The sequence below is a fragment of the Poecile atricapillus genome, chromosome 1, assembly GCF_030490865.1.
Source record: "Poecile atricapillus isolate bPoeAtr1 chromosome 1, bPoeAtr1.hap1, whole genome shotgun sequence".
NCBI classification, from domain to species: Eukaryota; Metazoa; Chordata; class Aves; order Passeriformes; family Paridae; genus Poecile; species Poecile atricapillus.
The window spans coordinates 42885259-42908454 of NC_081249.1; the positions used below are offsets into that span (position 1 = coordinate 42885259).

Sequence of the window (23196 nt, forward strand, 5' to 3'; positions counted from 1 at the left end):
ACAGGTATTTTAGAGACCTTCATCCCCCAATATAACAGAGTGACAAATGAAGTCTCTCAACCTGTCCACATTTTTGTCTTTTAATAGAACCCTTAAGTTTCATTTAATTAAAAGAAGTTGGGATTCACCAGTATTTAGATTTAGGCTTATTTATATCACACTTAAAATATAAAGGATTATGGAGATGAAAAGGAAGAAAATGTTGGAACATCAAAGCAGTTCATACTGCAAATGATCTGAAGGGCAACATATCATTTGAAACCATGAGAGATATAGCAGCTCTAGCTGGAAGTTTTCTGATCTTCAAATCATTCTTCAGAAAACTTCACAAATGGAAAGCAATTGAATCAGTGCCAGGGCACATTTACTTTCACAAAGATGAACAGAAATTCCATTATTTCTTATGGCTTACCAGAGAAAGCAGCTCAGAAGATTTCAACACATTTTCTAATTCACACAATTTACTTTAGCTACTGACTAAAACTTTATCCTATTTAAATGTAATAATTGTACTGTGATCTCAAACAATACGATGCAACAATGTGACTTCATTTAATTCTGCTCTAGGATAATGTAGAAATTGATCTACTGTGTAGCAATAATTTCACAGAAAAATGTGAAACTGCATCAAGAAAGCCTGATTCAATATACTTCAGAATTTACATGGCAAAGGCATTAAATTTTTCCTACACAGTAGAAAGTGTCAGGTAATGCTCTACTGAAGAGTGCAGTTTATTACCTATTGCATACAGACACACGCTTGCCAAGTCCACTGTTTCTGTGACAGGCAGCCCGATTCAGAAATGATTGATCCTTCCATATTTATAAAGGAATATATTTATAAGCTACAGTACTAGAGTTGCCAAATATAATAGCACAAAAAAATGTCCATTTGATTTGGACTCCACAACAAAATTCTAATCTCAAAATTTCCCTCTCAACCAGATAAGCTTTTATCTTGTGGAAAAACAATGAAGTGACACAAGATCTGATGTTCTGTTGCACTCCATCTACCACAGATCACCAGATTTTTAGATGTCTATTCAATTCCTCTCCAAATTTTAGAAATTGTAGGGATTTCTTTTTTTCTCTAAACAAAACACAGCACTGCAATGTGACTACACTGTAACCCTGGTGGCATTTCTGAATCTTTTGATTACAGATATAGACAAAGGTCAGTGTGAACTTTGAGTAACATCTAAGAACCATAAGTGTGTACATATTGAGAGGCATTTACAGTATGTAAATGTAAGGTTTAAAAAGGGTTTGGGTTTATGGTTACTAGGATAGAGATGTTATAGCAATCCCTGTACAGCAGCAACAATCTCTTCCTCAAATATTAAGATAAGAAATACTAAAAATCAGAAATGTGCAAGAACATTATTCTAACAAAATGACTGTCTTGAAACTAAATTATCATACAACTTAAGTTCTATAGTCACCTTTCTCAAGGGAAAAATTATTTATTGCTCTCCATAATGTATCTCCCACTTACCAGATTTCTAAATCTTATTTAACTTATTTAACTATTTAACTAATGGTCACCCATCCATCTGTTCCCTTACCATTCCTCAAAACTATTAAAAATAAATAGATTCACAACAAAAAAGAAAACACACATTCTGAAACACCCCAAATATAAGGAAAAAACTGTAACAGTACTCAGTAGGACCCAGTACACAACTGGAGCAATATGCACCATGCAGTTAGACATGTCCTAAGAGACATTAAATTTTTGCAACATTTGAAAATTGCCAATAGTTACTGTCAGGAGGCAGCACTTACCACAACAGAGAGCCACAGAAATTTCACAAACATTAAAAGGTGACAGAGATAGGTCAATATATATAGATGAATTTATTCTCATACAAAGACATATTCACACACATAACAAGTTAATAGGCAGACGGGCAGACAGCTGCTTCATTTCACCAAAACGGTCACCATGAAGTCCCTGGTAGTTAGACACCCTGAAGACTTGAGATCTCTAGACTGTATTTAATGCTGAATGAAAACACACTTCTGAACACCTCCAGAGTCAGATACAGATCACTTATTTTAACTGCCTACTTCACTCTACTGAATATGTAAGAAACTGAGACAAAACATAAGCTATTTGTTCTGTTGGGATCTAGTCCCTTTAAGGCCAGCCTCAACATACTTTGAGAAGAGGCAGGTGACAGCAGTGACAAAATCCATGACATCTGCTCCCCTCTCTACACACTCCAACAATTCCCATTCATGTTTTCTGCACAACTCCTGAGATGTCTGTCTAGTTGCCAAAGTAGCAGAAGAGATAATCACATTCATTCCTAGCTGCCCAGCCCAGCCTCATCTAAACATAAAAGAACGTCTAAACAGTTGACATTATGGCACCCTGCCATACTGTAATTCAGACTCTAAAGGACCTCAAAGAGGTCTCCAGACCAAAGTCCTGCTCAAAGCAGGGTCAAAACTGAATTCAGATCAGACATAATGTCTTGCTATGTTCTTAGAATTCCAAGCTAAAAAAACATCAGCAACATCTTACTATTGTTTCTGAATCTGAAATCATTTAGCTTTAATTTTAGTTAGCAATGGTTTCAGTTCTTCAAAAATTAGTGATATGTTCAATAGCATGTTTTTCCACAAATAATTACTTCAAGGTTAAACAAGGTTTTAAATCTAAATAATATCAGAATCCATGCAACATTCTCTCTGTTGTACTTCTTCCTGTAAAAGGAAAAAAAAGACAGAACTACTAAAGACTAAAATATGTACTCTGAAAATATGTCAAGTGTATAAAGTGTACAAAATAGATTTATCTTTTAAGTATATGCTTTGAAAAATATTTGTTTAAATGCAAGTGATGGACCAAAGACAGCAGACCAAATTTAACTCTAGATTAACTCCTGTGGTACCAAGAAAAATATAATGCACAGAAGCTGAAAGGAAGAACAAAGGCAGAAGAGAGATGGAAAGATTTCTTTGTGCATTTTACCAATGGTTGCCTGATTGTAACAACCTTTGACAGCTGCGTTAGACAGGCTAAATGGCAAAATTCCCAAAAGCTGGAGAGCAATTCACAACTTCAGCTTGTTTTTAGCATTAGACAGCCAAAATTTAAAAAAAAAAAAAGGGGAGGCCTTAGGATTCCAAAGTCAACTTTGCATTTTAGGACCCCATTCTGCTAATTATTTCAGCATCACAGGTTAAAAACAAGAGAGCTGCCAGAAGGACAACTTCCCAAGCCTGTATGAAGCTACCATGTTATCCTTTCCAATCAAGTGGGCAAAAAGGTTAGTAAGTACATATTAGGAGACAAATGACAAGGCTTTAGGGCTTTTTTCTCAACACATGTGAACTCTCTATCTCTTTCTACCATATACAACCTCATATTTCTACTATTTTCAAATCTTCTCAGCTCCTTAACCAATTTCTGCATTAACTTATGCCTAATTAAATCCAAAGGGAATTAATAGTACATGAAGAGTAATCACAAAAAGGGAAATCCCACCACAAGTCAAATTATTTATCAGGTAACCTCCTGTTGTTTATTAAAACAACTATTGTTCAACCTGCATTTTTTTTTTTTAATTATATTTAGAAACTTGAAAGTCTTTAATATTAGATCTCAAAAAAGAACCTCAGAATCTCAAAAACAAGCTACCGAAGAATGTCTACTAGAGAAAGACAAAGAATATAGTGGGTGGCAATAGTGGTATAACAAAAATCTCTCTTTTGTAGCACTCCAGGCATTAATTTTGCATTTTTGTATAGCCCAAGTTAAAGAAGTTAAAGAGGAATGTAAAGCTACAGGTTTGCAATTAAAATCAAAGCATCTTACTAGAATATCTTACTTCTTCTTACTTTATCTTACTTTTTCAAATATAATTTTTAAAAGCCAAAAATTACAAAAGTAACACAGTTTCTAATCACCTGCACTATTTAGTACTCCTTATTTGAAAACATAAAAGCATAGGAAGAAGCTAAAAATTAATAGATAACTTTTATTACATCATAAATAATCAAAGATGAAAATCAAGAAAAGTATGAACAAGTTTAGAAACAAAAAGCAGAAACCTTTACCTTGAAAAGCAGCTGCATTATGAGATATTAAAAATTTTAATGTAGCACTTGATGTTTGAAGCACTTGCTGCATATCTTGCTTTGCTGCAGTCTGATACCTTTCTTCCATCCTTTTGGTACAGCATGTTGGATTTTTAGAAGTACAAACCTGGAGATCAACACCTAAGGAAAAGGCAGTAACATTGATTAATCTAAAACAGAGGTATGCAAAACACAAACGCGTAGAAAACAACTGCCTTTTTTTCTTTTTCACATGGGTATTGACACATAAAAGAAATACCCAAAGCTTTAAAACATTTCAACAGAAGGGGATACTAATTAAAATTCTATGGGAAGAGAACACTTATTACAATTAATGAAAGTCATATTACAATTAATGAAAGTCATTCCCTGACACTGTAATCTTGTTGCAGCTGTGAATATTGCTAACTAGTACTGGTAAAATGTACTAAATATGCACTGTACGTCACAGGGGGTAGATGTCCTGTCCCTGGGAACACTCTAGATATGGTTAGATGGGGCTCTGGGCAACCTGATCTAGTTGAAGATGTCCCTGCTCATTGCATTGCTCATTTAGAAGACGTAAATGACCTTTAGAAGTCTCTTCCAACACAAACTGTTCTGTGATCCTATGATCCTCTAGAATGCTGAACTGCTGGAGCAGCTCATGGCTGGATGTGCTTCTGTAAACCTTGGAATAGAAAAAGCTAACTACTTCCAAACATTATAAACTCACCAGTGGAAGCCCATTCCTGACAGGTTCATTATGAACACACGTACATTAACTTCTAAATGGAGCAGTCCTAACTTCCAGTCTAATCTCCCTGTGTCTTTCTCTAATGTCAAACATTCCCATGAATCCATGATACCAAATCCCTACCTCCCTAACAGGTTGGGAGACATTTCTACAAAGGAGTCATTTTTTAAAATTTTGGGCATGCTGAAATCCCAGAGGAAAGGAAAACTTCAGTACTTTTATAACTTTACAACTGGAGCATAATTAAACATAAAAAGCATTATTCATCTTCCTTGTTATCATGTGGTATTCAAAATCTTTTTTTTTTTTAATGCTGTATCTAAGTAATGTTTTCTAATATAAAGAACAAACATATAATGAAAAAATAAATATGAGAATTTAAATTATATTAATACAAAATTTAATATCCAATCCAAATTTTGCTCTCAAATATGCTGTTTCACTGACAGATATGACAAGACTTCACGGACACATAGCGATAAACTTATTTTCATCTGCATGACCTTTCAACTTCTACATTTTAATTATTTTACATTACATTTTAATTATTAACAAATAATATACAGGGTAACTGTTCGCATACAGTTCCCTGTGTACACAGGCACAGACATGAATAACACTTGTCTAATATTAAAATGAAATAACCTAAAAATTAGCTCTATTACCCAAACTTTTCTTAGTATTTTAAACAATTGTTAGGCACTGCTTAGCTTTCAAACCTTTGCCTCCTGTAAAGCAGAAGCTAATTTGAAACTTTATCGAGGCTTTATGGACTTAATTATAGCTTCAAGAAGACACACTTTCAGCAAACCCCTAAAATAACAATGCATATTTGTGTATGACTTCAGATGACTCTTCAGTATTACTTTATTCCCTTGATTTTATGGAAAATATTTTTTTAAGCACCATTTTTAACACGGATCTCATTCCCAACCCTAAGGGAATTTTGTTTTATAGTTTTAAGACTGTTAATCATGTACATATAAAGTATATTTTATTTACCTACTTTTGTTCCAGCTCATTAAACACAGCTGCTTTCATTGGCCAGAAGAAAGTAACCAAATACAACATACAAAGAACCCAACTGACTAAAAATTGAATTGTTTGTCAAAACTCAGAGTGGTTTTGCAGTTGATTTTTAGAGAACTGCAGAACAAGGACCAGTTCATACACATAGTGTTTCAGAAGACACGTAAAACAGAAATTGAAACAGGTCCTTCTATTTCAGTACAAGCAATATTAAAAAATCCACACAACTTTTCTGAGTTTTCACATCTAAAAAACTTTCCATCTTCCACAAGAATTGTTTTATCAATAACCAATTTTGAAATAGAGGGAGAAAACACTTTTTACTCCAAAAAGGCATACTAGCTCTTTTCAGTACCGAATTCTGATGGCTTTACACTGTGATCCACTTTGAGACAAGATCACAAGACAGCTAGAAGTGAAATGCCTTAGCCTATAATAAAAATACATTGAAGTAAACAATTACACTATATGAAAGATTTTAGAACTGAAAATAATCTAGATGAGTCTAAGAAAGACAATTTGGGAAGAAAAAGATAATTTTTTCTGAGGTGTAAGTCTAACTATCTGGAACTGATTTCAAACTTTTGTTTGTGGTCTCAGCTGTATAAATCTGTATTTTCAGTACCTTGAGCTAAACAAATGCTGACAGGATGAGGACATTAACTGCCAGGAAGTGAAAATACCAGATCTGTGGTAAATTTCTGCCTATATAGACTTCCAAGAGATCAAATCCAGGGTCTGAAAAATCCCAAAACAGATTTAGGATTGTCATTACAAACAGTCTTCCAGAAGCCAGCACTGAAATGCCATATGGCTTGGAAGCAACTGTCAAATCAGTGGTTCATTTCAAAATGGATTTGGAACCCGTATCAGACATTAAGTCCTTCTCATGCTTATCCTTTAACATTTATTAACTTATTTTTGTTACAAGCACCACTCTAGATTTAACATTACTTGCTATCACTATGAGTGTTGTAAAGTACTTGAGCTTTGCTCAGTAGAAGATGAGGATCAGCCTCAAGCACCAGGCCCTGACTGTCGATACTGCTGAACTATCACCTCCTTTCTTTCTGTGGTTCTATTCAGCAGGTGCTAGTATTTCTCTCACCTGCACTTCAAGAGATGGTGCATTCTATATACTGCTTTCAAATGACACTCCAAAGAGCACTGCAGTACAAGTTTGGCTCCTTCCTTATACACTCCAAGCTCATCTTCCTGCCTACTAAGAAGCACCCCAGCAAGGTGAAGCCATCCCTCCAAACACCCAGACTACAGCTCACAGAATAAAACAAATTGTCCTGTCCAAAAGCCCTCTTATTTCTGAGACTGCTTGAATTTCAGGGCAGGGGAACCCACAGTGTCTTTTGTGATTTTTTTTGATCACAAAAGCATCATACTGGTCCTCAAGGAGATTCAAGAGACAATCCCATGGAGTGAGGGCAGTCCATTCCTTCTACAGGACACCAGTCATTAGCAATGTAGGCATGACCCTGTCTGTTCCACTCAGCATGAGATTCAGGAGGCAGTACTCAGTCTTCTTGAGCTGCACCACCTTTCAGGCCAATCCAGCTAGGTAAGTCCTAAGACTCCTGAGCACTGATAACTTCCTAAAGAAGTTGAAAGATAGGAGACTGAGATAGGGGAATTGCTATACAGCTGAGACAAATTTTTTGTTGCTTTTAATCTCCAAATATTGTCAAATTTTTTTCACAGTAATGATTCTGTGGATCTAGACGTGAAATGTTCACACACACACAAAATTATGTTGTTGGCGACAGTCCTTTCAAAAACAGATGTGATACAATGAACATCAGTAACTGATTTGACAGAACAATTCACTTTCTGTCTCTGACTAAATCATTTTCCAGATCTCTGAATGTCTGTTAAACAAATTGAGTAATTAGAAGTGTCCCTGACTCCATACAACAAACAGAAAAAAAAAAAAATTAATTTGACTTGAGGTAGAACCAAGATCCAAATTACCTGAATGTAAATTATACTAGAAACCCAAATTAAAATTCCAATATGATCTTGGAATTGCATTAAAGTAGCCGGCTAGATTTTAAACTGACTTCTATTGTTACTTCAAGGGGAATTGGGAAGAATATTTTAATTTGAATTAACAATAGTACCACAGACCAACTTTTTCTGACATTATCTCATCCTTCCAGCATGGTTTTTCTCATTTATTCAATTTCATATTCATAATGATTCTCTACCAAAAAGCCTTCACAATAAAATTTATACTAATCACAGTCTTCACTCTCTTTTATGCTTCTTGTTCTCATAATTGCATACATGATCTCCCAACATTTTCTGAAAAGAAGCCTAGATTGATCCCTGGAAAAAAAAAACAACCCAAAATCAAAAAAGCAAACAAACAGAAACCAACCAAAAAACAAACTGCTGTAAAAAAAAAATCTCCTTTTTACCCTGAGTTCAGTGGGAATTGTTTGATTCTAAAGTGACAATAAATGTAACATTTTTCAATAAGCCACAGAATTCAGCTTTTTGGTGCAAACAGAAGCCTGAAGGTTTGTTCACTGGAATAACAACCAGAGGCTCCCTGTTAAGAAGGCAAGAGTGAATGGTTTACCAGCCATCCCACTCTGCTCTTGCTAAAATCATATCATAGAATGGTTTGGGTTGGAAAGACCTTACAGAATACCTAGTTCCAACCCTCTGCCATGAGAAGGGACATCTTTCATTAGACCAGGTTGTTCAAAGCCCCGTCAAGCTTGGTCTTGAAAACTTTCAGGGACTGGGGATCCACAATTTCCTGTTCTACGCATTCTGAGAGAAAGAAACCAGAAAAATATTACTTGCAACCAATATAACAGAAGAAGAGCTCAGAGCTCCCATTTAATCTGTCTGAAAAAGAAAAAAAATAAGCTGCTGAAATTAGCTAAAAGCTCTAGATTTACTAGCATATAGGGTAAAAGAGTGGAAGTCTTCAAGAAAGTTGCTTAGGTTACAACACCAGAAAGGTTATACAATATGTTGAACACAAGAAATAAAAACATGTAAAAAAGTATTTTGCAGACAACAATACTTTTTTTCAAATAATCCAAGTCATATTGATTATCCAGAATAAAATAAAGAAGTCCAAACCTAATCTTTAAGTACTTTTCATATTTATTTCATTCTTCATACAGCAAAGAAGTGCCTTAGGATTTTTAATTACTGAGGTTATTCTGTACAGTCCCACCAAAAATGTACTTGTAGCACAGAACCAGACAGGAAAAAAATACAAAGTATTTTTGCAACTAACATTTAAAATCAGCATGAATGCAATAAATGTTCCAATATAGCATGGGATGGGACTGAGCATTAAGTCTGCATTATAGTTCCCAAATCACATTTACAAAACACCAAGAACAGCTAGTCAAATGTCGTGATTGCTAGGGGTAGCAATAAGTATCTTGGGACTGGTAAATATATTAATTTATCTTGATTATTAACTGCCATTTTCAACACTATTATATCTTGTACTATGTGAACAATAATGCAAACTCTAATTTGTAGTTACCATATCCTCCAAGATCACCTTCATGTAAATATATATATGTCATTTTTGCATAGGATGACAGAGGTATTTTTTTTTCTCCCTTAAAGATATACAACCTTTCTACAACAGCCACAAAACTACTTATATAAAATAATGCAAAGGTTTTTGAGCTAATAGATATTCAAAATACAGACACATGACAATCTCCAGAACTAGAATTTGCATGATTTATTTATATGACTACTTTTTTTATTCCTACTAAGATGAGGAAAAATGTGAATGATACAGCCCTTTTTTTTATACATGCAATGAGACCAAGGCAAATATAAGTCCTGTAATTTCATTGACTTCCACTGTACAAAAAAACATACATCAACCAGCATTCCTGCTCTTCTTCAGCTGATGATCCTACTCCAACCCAAACATTCAGCTTAAGACATTTAAATGAAAGTGGTTTTAAACAAGTTATGTCTAAGGCACCACTAAAATAAAGACACAGAGACAACGCAGAAGAGACATTTATGCAGCTTATCATGAAGACAAAACCAACATTTAATAATGGAGTAGCTCCAAGATGCTCCAAGTGCACTGGCTGTCCACTGTGGCAGCCCACAAGGAGCACCTGAGATGCCAAAGGTATCCCACCCACCACACACTGCACTACCAGAAAGATATAAGTTTCCCAGAGTTACTGCATCTGTCTGCCCCATTGAGAACATTATGGAAACACTAAGAAAATTAAAATTCTCCCAGATGCCCACATTTCAGCAACAAATTTAAACTTTATAGAAGCAGCTTGGACATCTCTTTTCATAAGTGGACAGCTACAAAAAACATGTGTGTTGCATGGGTGCATGTGTGTGTCTTATACACAAACACATTTTTAGTGCTATCAGAAAAAAATTTAAAATAATTTTTACATTTTGCCTCACAAGAAGGCTTAATATGGAAGATTAGTAGCAAAAAGTGACATTTCTTTTCACATCATGCTTTGAGCCTACAAATACCCTTAATCACACCTAAACCATCCGAAATACTCATTTAATCCCTGTTTTCTTGTCACTGTCAGTTCTGGATAGATTTTACTGTTTGCAATTATTTGTTCCATGCTATCTGAGATCAGTGCTGTTCAGAACAAGAACTCTGGCTGCCGGCAGCAATGTAATTCCTTCAAAGAGTGAAAGGCTGCTGACCATGCAGCTGTACCACACCTCCTGCTGCCCACCGTTTGCAAGGGCAGCAGCAGAGAAAGGAATTCTTTTATATTCTTACAATTCAAATACGGCTTTTCCTTCAACCAGGAAATGCACAAAAGTCAAAATCAAAAGAAGAAAGTGAGTGGAGGTATAAAAAATATTATAGGGGAAAGGAGGAAATCGGAGGAGCAGAGCAGAAGAAACATATGTAAGGTACTCTAGTTCCTTGAGTCAACATATTTCCTCCCTATCCCTAGCACACAAATGAATGGTATTGTAACCAAGATAAATGACAATGACAGACAAAGCATAAAAATTACAGTAGGCTATGGAATGAGAAGAACATAGATAAAGTGATACCATCCCATTCATACTGAGATTATTCACACAAATAATCAACACAAAAAAACTACGTCGCCGACAGGGCTGTAATTCAGATTGCACTTTCCAGACACCTTCATTTGCATGGTACCTGTCTCATCAGGCTTTTCAACTTAAGTGTTTATTCCTTTTTTATCAAAGAGAATTATAAAATCTTTAGGTTAGGACAATGCAAGAAGACAACACTGCATGTTGATAAACGTACTAGTAATAAATATAGTACTCTAATTTGTGAACTACACACTGAAATATTGACTGTTCTAAGCATTGTCTGTCACATTTAAAGCCAGAGTCATTAAAAGCTGTATTTTGGAGGGATTCCTTTAAAATAAACCTAGTATGTCTTAACTTGTATAGTTAATAAAAACCACACAAATTATCTTAAAATAAATAACGAGGCTAGCTATTTATATTTTAAAGTGAGGGGGACATTAATTCAGCTTTTGTTGCATTTTTTGTCAAAAAAGTACTGACTCACATTTACTAGTTAACTTGTCATCCAAACATGAACACACTTTACAGACGTGTAAAAAAAAAATAGTTGTCTTCTCATCCTATATTGCTGATCACTAAAATACTTGCATTTTAGTTCTCTGAGTTCAGCTAAGGTTCTCACAAACCTGGAAACAAAACCTCAAATCTAAAATCGTACACCTTACTATATGCGTGCAGTGCAGGGTCATTCAGAATCTACTTTAAAAAAAAAAAATCATTGTTTATACAGATGCTAGATATACTTAAATTGCCATTAAGACTCTACTTTCCCGGCAATTTTATTCCATGACCCTCCAGTGACAGGCAGACATCAAGCAGGGAAGATGCGCAGCCCGGACGCTTGCCGCGGTGTAAGTCATCCCCATCTCACGGCAGAGTAACTCCAGCAGCGCCAGTCGTGGCTCGGCGGCTGCCCCCAGCCCCAGACTCCCATGGACCTGAGCCTGCCCACAGCCGCCTGGAAGCGGGACGGCCCCAGCTGAAGCTCGCTCTGCTCCGCGCGATACGGAGTGGAGGTGGGCGGGCACGAGGGGGTTTTAGGCAGGTGTCGGGGTGCTCCAGAGCCCACAGCTCCACAACAGCTTTTTCTCTCTTGAGTAGGGGGCCAGTCGGGATGTCGCTACGGAGAAGCGGGGGACCCGACGTGCTAGCGGGGCCCAGCCCCGCCGCCAGCACCACCCACCCATCGCTGACGGCGGCACCAAATTCAAACGCGGCGGCCCCGCCGCTCCCGGAGCCTCCTGCCCGGGCAGCCCTGCCTTACCTGCCCGCGGGGACTCCGGGACGCCGCCGAGCGGGCCGAGCCGCCGCAGCTGGAAAACTTTCCGGACCGCCTCGCAGCTCGGCGGCGGCTCCGCACCCTGCGAGGCGGCGGCCAAGAGCAGGACGCCGAGGGTCTGGACGCCGAGACGGAAGCTCTTCCCCCCCATTGCCCGCGACCGCCGCCAGCTGCCGCAGGGAGCGCGGCCGAGGCGCCCCGAGCCGCCTCCGCGGGGGAGGCACCGCCCGCCGCCCCCGCCGGGAGCCTCCCCCGGCCCGGCCCGGCCCCCGCCCGAGGAGGGGCCCTCACGCCCAGGGCGGCAGCGGGAGGGCGCTGCCAGCCCCCGGGTCGGGGCTGGGGACAAGAGGAAACCCCCTCCCACCACGTACACCCGGGAATGCGAACTGCGGAGGAGAAACCCTGAGGCAAAGGAAGCGATGGCATGGTAGGGGAGCAATTTCGAGCTAAAAACACCCAAAAAAAAAAAAAAAAAAAAAAATCCTAGCGCTGTGGGGAACTGCTAGCAACAGGCTTAACAGTCAGTAAGGTACGCCATTCAGTTTGGCTTGAAATGGCAAACTTTTGTTTTTCTGAAAAAAGTTTCCAAGAAATCGGCAGTCCTCAAGACATCTTCAAAAGGTTCTGTTTCTTGAGGCAAACGTGACACGGGACCAATTTACAAGCCCCTGTAATGTCTATAAGCTGAAGTCCGATGGGAACTGTACGAGCAGGCAAGGAGGCAGCTAGGAGGCATCACGGTATCATTAGAACAGATTTCTTGATGCCAAAATCAAGAATCTTCTCTATGCACAAATTTTAAATGTCACACCTTACCCCTTACAGCAAGAAATTTTTCTTAGTGTGCTTTGAAGCTGCAAGTGGTCATTCAGTACTGTAAAACATAAGGCTTTCAATTTAAAAGAAATCCTCAATCCGTGTCAGCAATTTCAATACAAGACTGCAAAACCAGTTCTAAGTGTGGATTATTCTACACATTCATTTGAACAGTTAACAAACCGAAACACAAGTTATTATAATAGACACTAGATATCAGCCACTACTGAGCAAAGCAATAAAACAATGTCATTATCCAGTCTACTGAATGACAGTTCATAAGGAGAGAGGACTAGTATTTCTGAATCATCCATACTCCTGAACTTGGCAACTTCCTTCTGTCAGCAATCAGCAAGCTCCAACATAGATTATAGTAAATGTCCTCTAACAGAATTTGTTCTACTGTTCTTATACATTGTTATAAAGATGATGACAAAAAGTGAACACAGATGACAGTTTTCAAAGCAAAAGACATTTTAGGCCCCCCCTGAAGAAAAGGGGGGGAGGAGAGAATACTACAAATAAAAATATTTTGTTTATATTAAAATAAATAAATAACTTGCAATGTCTTGTGTGGAAGCTAGTTGTTGGTGAACCTCTTATCATTCAGTAAAATACTTTTTTTAAAATATTGAAAAATATCACTGGGGAAAACAACCTGAATATGGGAGCCAGAGAACACAGGATCTTATTCAGCAACTTAAAGATGATAGAGCAAATTCTGGAAATGATGAAATGCCATCCTCAACACCTATTACAAGATGTGCAGCACTCACAGGAAACTTACAAAAATAAAGTACTATATTCAGGGAAAAATTCTTGCAAGAAAAACATATAATTGCTCCTACTTACAGATTTATCCTTTACCACACAACCACACAGAAGTTTGCCTACAGCAAGAGATGATGTTGGGAAATCTCTAGAACCCCTTTGCTTCAAACGGAACCATTACTTTCTCATGTTCTCTACTAACAGCAATTCAGAGAAACCTCTATCCTCCAACACTACAGTTTAAGGGAAAAAGGAAGTTTTTGGTAAGAAACTGAATGTACATGTTTTGGCTAGATCTTACACAATGAGAAAGATTCTAGTTTAGTCCAAAAGGTGAAGTGGGTTTTTGTTTGTTGGGGGATTTGGAGAGTTGGTTTTTTGATTTTTATTTTTTGTTAATAACTTTAGCATAGGAAGTGTGAAGGAAGTAATTATTTTTTACTTCATTAGGAGATTGAATTTAATTTCAGGTTTTGTGCTTCAACGCTTCCTTGATTTGGGTCTTAAAATGTGTATTTTAGCTAACAGGTTTCATGAATTAATTTTTCTGGGATATACTGGACTAAATTTATATTTGCTAGTGCTGTTTAGCTTGTAATGAGCAGGCTCCTGTCTCTTACCATGGGACTCACCTTTTGTGACCATATTTTGGATCTAGTGCTTTTTTGTGGGCACATTTTGCTTTTGCTGCTAGCTCTAGTTCTGCACTGCTTATCACCTTACTGTATTGCGCCTGGGAATGCTTTGATAAGAGCCATGCAGATGTGTCTCCATGGGATGGCAGGTGGCCAGAGTGGGGCTGCTGTTCCTTTGCTGCTGTACTGGACAGGCTGGAACTTCAGTCTGAACTTGAGTTGAAAGGACTGTGACCTGTGAATGAGTCCACGATGGAGAAGAGATGTGCCTGCAGTCCATGGAGAACCTCATGCTAGAGCAAGTGGATGCCTGAAGGAGGATGTGACCCTGTAAGATACCTGTGATGGAGTAGGTTTTCAGAAGAAGGGAACTCCTCTCATTTTAACATGAGAATATATATACATATATAAGAAGTTTATGAGAGAACATTAGTATTGCCTAGACTTGCATCTTCTTGGCCAAAGCCTTAACATACACACCTGATAGCTCATCATGGATATCTACTTGTTAGCACAAGATGACTTAGGAACACCCCTTCTACAAATTCTCACTTTGCTTCTTTTCCTTAATCACAAACAATACTCCTCTATTACTTGAAACACTCATGCAATGCCAGAGGAGGATCCCTCTAAATCACAGGAAGCTAAAATGAAGGTTAGTAGTATTTTTGGCACACAGCTACATTTCCTTCTCATCTACACAAATGACATTCTCCTTTGGACTGTCATTTTTTAACAACTCAAAACACTTTATATGGCTGTGCCACCTTTCCTGTTTTCATCCCTTCAGCGAGCTACTACAAAAATAACCCTTTCCAACCTGTTGCTTTGACCACGTTCACTTTTCTCATAGTCCTTATCGTGTCAAACACAAGTTGCTTGGCTTTGATTGCATATCCTTCTAAGCGGTCCCATCTCAGGACGCAAAGGGGAGTTCCTACTTCCAAAGGACTACAGGACCTGTATCCATCTTCAAGTTCTGAAGTGATCATATACTTTCATGCTGCTTTGTCTCATGCATGTATCTGAAAGTAGTTCAAACATCTCTTAAGCTACCTCATAGTAAAAAAAGATTTGAAGACTGATTTAGAAGAACAAGTGTTTTGACTATTATTTTTATACATACCACAGTAAAGAAGTTCTTTATTGATTAAGAAGACAGACTAGTGTCTTTGCTGACTGGTATGTTCACATCATCTTCCAGTGTCAAATTATATTTCTGATCTAATATATGCTGTCTGTAAGTTCTTGGTTTTGATACCATCCTTTTGATTTTTATATAGCTTTGAACAGAGTAGGGATCATATCATTAAAATAGGACTTCTTGAAGTTATAGCGACAGCATGGGCAGGAACAACAACAAAAGAAAAACCACACAACAACTCACCCACTTTTTCTTCAGTTATAGACAACTATTATAATGATTCTATAGATAGTAAGAAAAAAATTAAAAAAAAAAAAAAACAAAAAAAAAACCAAAAGACCAAAACCACCAACCAGTTCTCTTATTTTAGGCTGGAATAATAAAGCTGGTAATATAGGACTAAAATATACACAGCATTTGTATTCATAACAACACATAACAATAACACATTTAACTGGCGATACCATAAATTTAGTGAGGCCTGTAGAACTTCACACACAACTCTTAATTCATCCACTGGTTCATTAAAAGTAGAGCTGAAAGAGCTGATACTAGTCTTGCAAATGTTTTAACTGATTTTGAGATAAAGTCTCAAAAATGTTGGTTGGCATATCTTGTTTTTAAAAGAAGGGAAAAAATATGAATTTTAACTGAAAATCTTTCTGAACCCTTATTGAGAAAACTGTATTATTGTTTCATGCTTGCAACAACAAAGAGTTACCAGCTGAGAACTCAGGTAAAGACAGATGAGAGAGAGAACACTGGGGAAGCAGATGCAGACCATAGAGACCATTACAATCATAGTGAAGTTGCGAAGGGACCTTTAAAGGTCCTCTAGTCCAAATCCCCTGTGTTGAGCAGGGACATCTTCAACAATCACAGACCACCAGCATTGCTCCTCCTGCCCCAAGCACGCAGTGAATGCTATTCTTCCATTAACTTCACTTGAGGCTTCCTCCGCGCATTACGGTCCATAGCATCCCTGCTATCCCAGGTCCCAGCCTCTCCGTAACTCTCTCTACAGTCTTCATCTTCCCGGGGAAATCAGCCAGCTGCCGTCACCAGGCAGACCCCAGGGAGTGCTGTGCCTGCCTGCTGCCACTGCTCCCGGGAACTGCCCCGCTCCCGTGGCTGCACCCTCGCCTTGGGGACATGGCGTGGGAGGAAAGGTCCTCACCCACACACAGCCGCCCCTGAGCGCTGCAGTGCTGACCTTCCCCTTAAGGTGAAAGTGAAAAGGGTGCAGAAGTGCAGCCCTGGGATCCTGCCTACACAAGCACAGCTTCCGTTCTTCACATTAATTCCAAATTCCAGTACTCACTTCAGAGTACTGTATCCAGAAGGTAATTGCACATCTATTTTCATAAAGGTTTTATTCATTTAATAATTTATACTTCAAACATAGCTCAGCAGTCAGCCATTTACTTTCAGAAGTACTTCTCCTTACTGCTAGGTACACTGTTTCCATGGAGACTTCCTTAGATATTCTGGGGTGAACACTCTTAATCTCTTATTTTCTTTTCATTTTAAAAATCAGGACAGACCTAGGCAGTCCTGAAAGTCAGTAAAGGTTTAAATTTCCACTAGTAACAACTCTCAGGCATGTATTTTTAAATTACTAGGAGCTACAGTTGCCAGCGTTGAACAGGTGACCTACCTGAGCATTAGGTCCCCGCTGAATTGACACACTAAGGTGAAGAATTCATACAAGGTCTCGCATTTAGATCAAAACACAGTAACTCTGTTACAGCTTATGTACCTAAGTATCAAAGAAAATTAATGCAGTCACCTTCATTTTCATTGATGCCAACCACAGATTGAAGGTTCAAGTGACTGGCTGTCTCTGTTTGACACAGATCCAAACTTTCCCACTCCTCCCAAGTTAATACACAAGATATTAATGTATTTTTTAAGGGGCAAGGCTATGCAAGGAATCTCTGACACTACCTTAACGTGCACTGTAGTAGTTGTAGCAGCTGGACTGGGGAAAACCAGAACACTAATCTACCAAGTGGGATACCCTTTCTACACATGACCAAGAATTTATTCTAAAAATGCTAGCACTCATCTTTTCCTGCATTATAAATACACAAAATACCACCAGTTTTCTATTCAAAGGCTGTTGAACCTCCTACCAAACCACATATTGTGGTTTTTTTTATGGACCAGTGTATATTTATCGGGACACAAATTCTATCAGCACACAAAAACTTTATTAACTTGATAATGAAATTCACAATGTGAAGTCAATTTCCAGTCTCTAATTTATTTTTTTTAAAAAAAAGTCATTGTGTAATGATGTTAACATCTATAATGCCTATAGTTATTTGTTAATAGGTATTTTTCTTCTGTTATAGGTATATCCAAAATGCCTCAGTTACAGGAGAAATCTTCAAGTGGAAATAGTGTGAGTACCAAAGCCATTCACCACACAAGGTTTTATGAATACTTCCATCCCTGAACTACTTGTGAAGCATGCTTCAAGTTTATTTCTCATTTTGTATTAAAGAGCAAAATGAAACCAGTATCTGGAAAAAGTAAGGTCAAGGACCTAATGAAAGAAAAACAATACTGTGGTTAAGGAGATACATAGATAACACAAATTTGCCTACTTCATCTTACTGCCACACGTAAGACCTCATTTTTTTTCTTGTAAGACACAAAATCTTCCACAAACTGAAACCAAACTGATCCCCATTAATGAGCTGACTAGTCCTAGATGAGGGTCTCAGATTGGTGTGTTTTTCCCTTCTTCTCAATAGCATTAACATATATTTCATGGAAGCTATATATTACACATAATTTGCTACTTTGGAGTCCACTGTAGGAACAATAATTAGTCAGTGCAGCATGCAAGTACTTCAAGGTCTTAGTCTGCTGTTGTCCACGAGCTGTTCCGGAGTACTGTGTAGATAATACCAGCATGTAAATTCAATCTTAGTACTACCTGGTTTCAATAAAACTTACCAACAATTAATGTTAAAATAATAAAAATATTATTAAAACTAGGAAAAAGTGATTACAGAACACATTTGGAAAGAATTTTTATAGGCTTAGAAGAAATGCTAAGGGAGTTCTCCAGTAAATATTGTATCTCCATATTCCAGTCTTGTCTTCAAGTACAGCTCTTAGATGATTATAATATAAAGAAATCAGATCAAAGATATTAATTCAAGAAGAAAATAAAAGTGAGGCTACGTATTGAACTGATACCTTTTTTTTTGCTTCACCTTGCTAGTATACGCTGTTTGATGAAATATTGCTAAGATAGTATAACGCTATACAGCAATCCAAATAGACATACAAATTCTGATCAGGAGGGCTATTTTTGTTCATCTCCTCCAGAAACAGAAGGAAATAAAAATGACGTCTTAGTAAGTTTGCACATTAAAGACTCCTCAAATCCTCTACCCCCTTCTTTTTCAGCCTCAAACAGCATATAATATTCAACCATACAGGAAAAAAAATGCTACACCTAAACTGCACTTGCACGTAACTTTGGGTCACTATGTGATTTCATTCACTGTATCTTCTCAAACTACTCTTTACATCACTCTGATTTGGAGGGCCATGCTGTACCTGCAAGTCTGCATTCCCTGTGATTCTCCTGCAGTGCTGTTTCTACCATAAACTACAGAAGTTTCAAGAACAAAGCATGTTAATAACAATCCAGATGAAAAAGAAGGCAGAAAACAGTAACAGACTACCTACTGTAGTTCAGGATGGCGTAATACAAATATTTAATAAAAAACAGACCAACTGTAGTTTTCCAGCACTGGTGAACAAAAATAAATCCTACATTTTCCTTTTCTCCAGAACATGGAAAACCCATGAAGTACTGTTCCATCTCTCCAGTCATATTTTTGAGGGTCAAAAAGCCGGAAAGAGTAGTCACCAGAAGTTTCTAGTCTCATGTCTACACATTTATCTAAGACTTCCTCCACACTTCCAGGACTAACATTTTTCACCTTTTTCATCCCCTTTCAGTTTTTTGTTTATTAAATGCTCCTGCAACGACTACAAAGACAGCTAAAAGTAGCACCTGCTCTTCTGTTTGGAAGTTGCCATCTTGCTTTATCAAGCACTAGTGCCCACTAAATCCTTTATTTCCACACCCAAACAAAAGTACTTCTCCCTTTTAGGTACATAAGCACTTGAGCAAGTCTCAGTTTAAAGACTGTCTACATGGTCATCTCTGCCTGTTTTCCAGAAATGGATTGATTATTTTCTCCCTTCTTTTTCTTGGTCAGGATAGCCGTCATCTGTCTACCTGTATGATCCTGCAATATAGAGCAGGGATGCTGCCAGCTATGCTGTTTTTAATAATATTGCTACTGATTATGAACTGGCACTTTGTAAAGGAGCCCCTTTATAATTTATCTTAAGCTAGACAGCATTAGTGGAATTTATGCTTATCTAAGAAGTAAAAAGGAGGTATTTGCCTAGTGGCTTAAAATGCAAGTGCTTGGGTATTTACTAAGTTCCTGATTCCAATTTTCCTTTTACACTTCTAACTAGTTCAGTACAGCTAGACTTGAACTAACTTGTTTCAGCAGTATGTATTGTGGTAGCTGCAAAGCATTGGAGCCACCAACTGTTCAAACATGGCAACAGCTACCTAACTTCTATTCCAGAATAGTAAATATAGCATATCATGTTAAGTTTTGGGACCACTGAGTTTCCTTCATTACTTAAGACAAAATTATATTCATCCCATTAAAATGATGAAAAAATTGTATTGCATAAAAAGGATACCCATCTCAAATTATTATATTGCCATCTCTAAAGATATGACATTTATCTAATACCATAGAAGCTTTTCCAAGTTCTCCTTTCATTTAGACACTCAAATAAGACAGTTATATAAAACTATGCAGCATATTCATTTCCTTGCAGATTAGGTCATAAGAAGTTCATACAAGCCTTTCATAAGGGGTTTTATACATTTGTTACTGCAAACAATTATATCCAGAATTTTAAAATAGTTAAAGGTAATTATTATGTGCAAAATTAAGTTACCTCAGAGCACTCTTAAAAGAACACCTATGTTTCTGCTAAACCTTGATGTTTTTGAAGTTTATCTTGAACTTTTCACTTCAAATTCATGTTTTAATTCCCTCTATTTCATTTCCTTACAGTACCTACTTTATTTACAAATAAATTTCTGTCATGGAGCTCTACTACTACTCAGTTAAGGCAGCCAAATGTCTCAGTTGTCCCAAGCTCTGACATTCTGTGGAGTTGAAAACACTATTTGCAAGTTTGCTGATAACACCAAACAGGGAGGTGCTATTGACTCCATAGAGAAGCAAGAGACCTTGCAGAAGAATCTAGATAGATGGGAGCATTAGATAATCATCAATGTGGTGAAATTTAACAAGTCCAAATACCAAATTCTGCATCCAGGACAAACTGGGAGAGGAGTGGCTTAGAGCAGCCCTGCAGAAAGGGGTCTGGTGTTGCTGATTCGCAGCAGGATCAGTGCAAGTCAGCTGTGTGTCCCAGCATCCAAGAGATCAAACCACATCCTGGGGTGCATCAAACGCAGCATCACCAGCCTGTCAAGAGAGGGGATTGTGCCTCTGTAGTCAGCATTGGTGTGACCTCACCTTGACTGCTGTATGCAGTACTGGTCCATAATTTAAGAAGGATATTGAGGTCCTTGTATGTGTCCAGAGGAGAGCAACCAGGATGGTGGAAAGGCTGGAACGGATGTTCCATGAGTGACTGAGGATTTTGATGTTAACTAGTTTGGAAAGAAGGAGACTGAGGAACAACCACATTGTTCTCTACGGCTTCCTGAGGAGAAGTGAAGAGAGGGGTGCTGATCTCTTCCAAGATCAGTCATAGGACATGTGGGAACAGTTCAGAGCTGCACCAGGGAAGGTTCAGACTGGACATCAGGAAGCATTTCTTTACTGAGAGGGTGGTCAAACCTTGAAACAAGATTCCTAAAGCAGTGGTCAATCCTTTGAGCCTGACAATGTTTAAGAGGCAATGGGACAGTGTCCTGAGGAACATTATTTCTTTGAAGTGTTCGAGGCAGTTAGATTATATGATTGTTGTAGGTCCCTTCCAACAGAACTACTCTATTTTTACCTGAATTCAATCAGCAGAAGAGAAGGGACACCTGAAAAATGAGCACAACAAAGTTAGAGAATTTTAACCAGTAGGCAACAGTATATAGTGCTAATTTCACTTCACAAGGCATCTTGGAACAAGATGAATTTATATTACAGCACTGCAGTCTCCAGGTAGAAGACAGAACAAGAAAGCTGCAAGGTTAAGCCAACTGCACAGTTCAACTATGAGAAACCCAGAATTTAGATCAGTTTCACTTTACCTTAACACAATGTTGCACTCATTACTATAAAATAATAGCACAAGCACATAAGAAAATACATATACTGAGGCAGACTCCACAGCAAGAACTGTCTTACTAAATCAACTACAAGAAGTTTCATGACACAAAACTTTCTTCAGATATTTAAGCCATCCAAGATCCGTTAATATTGCATAATCACCCAATTCCTTGGTGGAGGCTCCTTCATGAGCATGTATAAAGGGCTGTGGCAAAGTATAATTGTTCACTCAGTATCCCAACTGTAATAGCAGATCCCTAGGAAAAAATACAATGCTTTCCCTTCATGTGCTTCCAATTATCTGTGACTTCAGAACTGCTTGAAGAACTGCTCACTGCTTTCATCATCCATCAAGGGATTCCATCCACATCCTTCCCCCATTTTGTCCAATGGCACCCCTCACAATTCCGAAAGTATTTTGGCATCCTCCCATGTTTGCAGTCTAACTAAGGCAGAAAAGCTCACCCTGCCAATATTTCAGGATTTCAAAAAGAGCAGGAAAACCAAACCAACCAACCAACCCCCACCAAACTTTCTTTCTCTTCCAAACATGTTTTCCTGGAAGAACTCAGTTTCACAGACACCACCAGTGAGAATACAGAAATACACATGCAAGCTGATGATGTATCAAACTAGTGGTTCCTTCTCCATTTCCTGATCATTTTTAGTAGATATTAAGCAGCAAGTGATTTTACTTGTTCTCTGCCTTACATTTTGTGGATGTAAATATTTACCAGCTTTCATTTATTAGTAGCATTCCCCCACACACGTTTATATACACAATAAATATATCTACCTATACAGAAACACAGAGATATACTGCAAAAGAGAAGTATAGACTAGGGAAACAAGAAGCAGCTGTGAAGAAAGAACAATTCCTGAAGTTTGAAGAAAGTAAAAAAAAAGCATCTAGTTTGTCTATAACCTATTTCTTAGGCCTCTCAAGGACAAAGAGGAAACATCATTTGGGAGCATAGTTACTTTTTTTGACCTTTTACACTTAGCGAAAGGCTAGCTCTTAGAGCAAGTCAGAGGAAATCAGAGAAACTGCAAATATCTGTAGTTTTACTAAAGGTTTCCCCAAGATGTTCCCTGGAATCCACAGTACTTGTAAAATTCTGACTAACATGGTAGTATTCCTAAATAATGCTACAGAAGGTTGATTACCTATATACATAGAGTGGACTAGAACACTTTTAAACAAAGTTGAGGAAGACTGATAAAAATGCTGCATATTTCAGACTTGTTGGCAGATC

General features: G+C 37.9%; 1 protein-coding gene across 2 annotated transcripts in view; it reads right to left on the reverse strand.

Moving 5' to 3' along the window:
• Nucleotides 1-12401, reverse strand: part of GPC5 (glypican 5) — a 584394-nt gene extending 571993 nt beyond the window's left edge. For both annotated transcript variants that reach the window (XM_058858548.1, XM_058858557.1), the window contains exons 1-2: nucleotides 12198-12401; nucleotides 4069-4230 (exon numbers count right to left, since the gene is read on the reverse strand). In XM_058858548.1, the coding sequence (XP_058714531.1) occupies nucleotides 4069-4230; nucleotides 12198-12363 (328 nt within the window). In that variant the 5' untranslated portion in view covers nucleotides 12364-12401. The remainder of the gene's footprint in view (nucleotides 1-4068; nucleotides 4231-12197) is intronic.
• Nucleotides 12402-23196: the final 10795 nt, after the last annotated feature.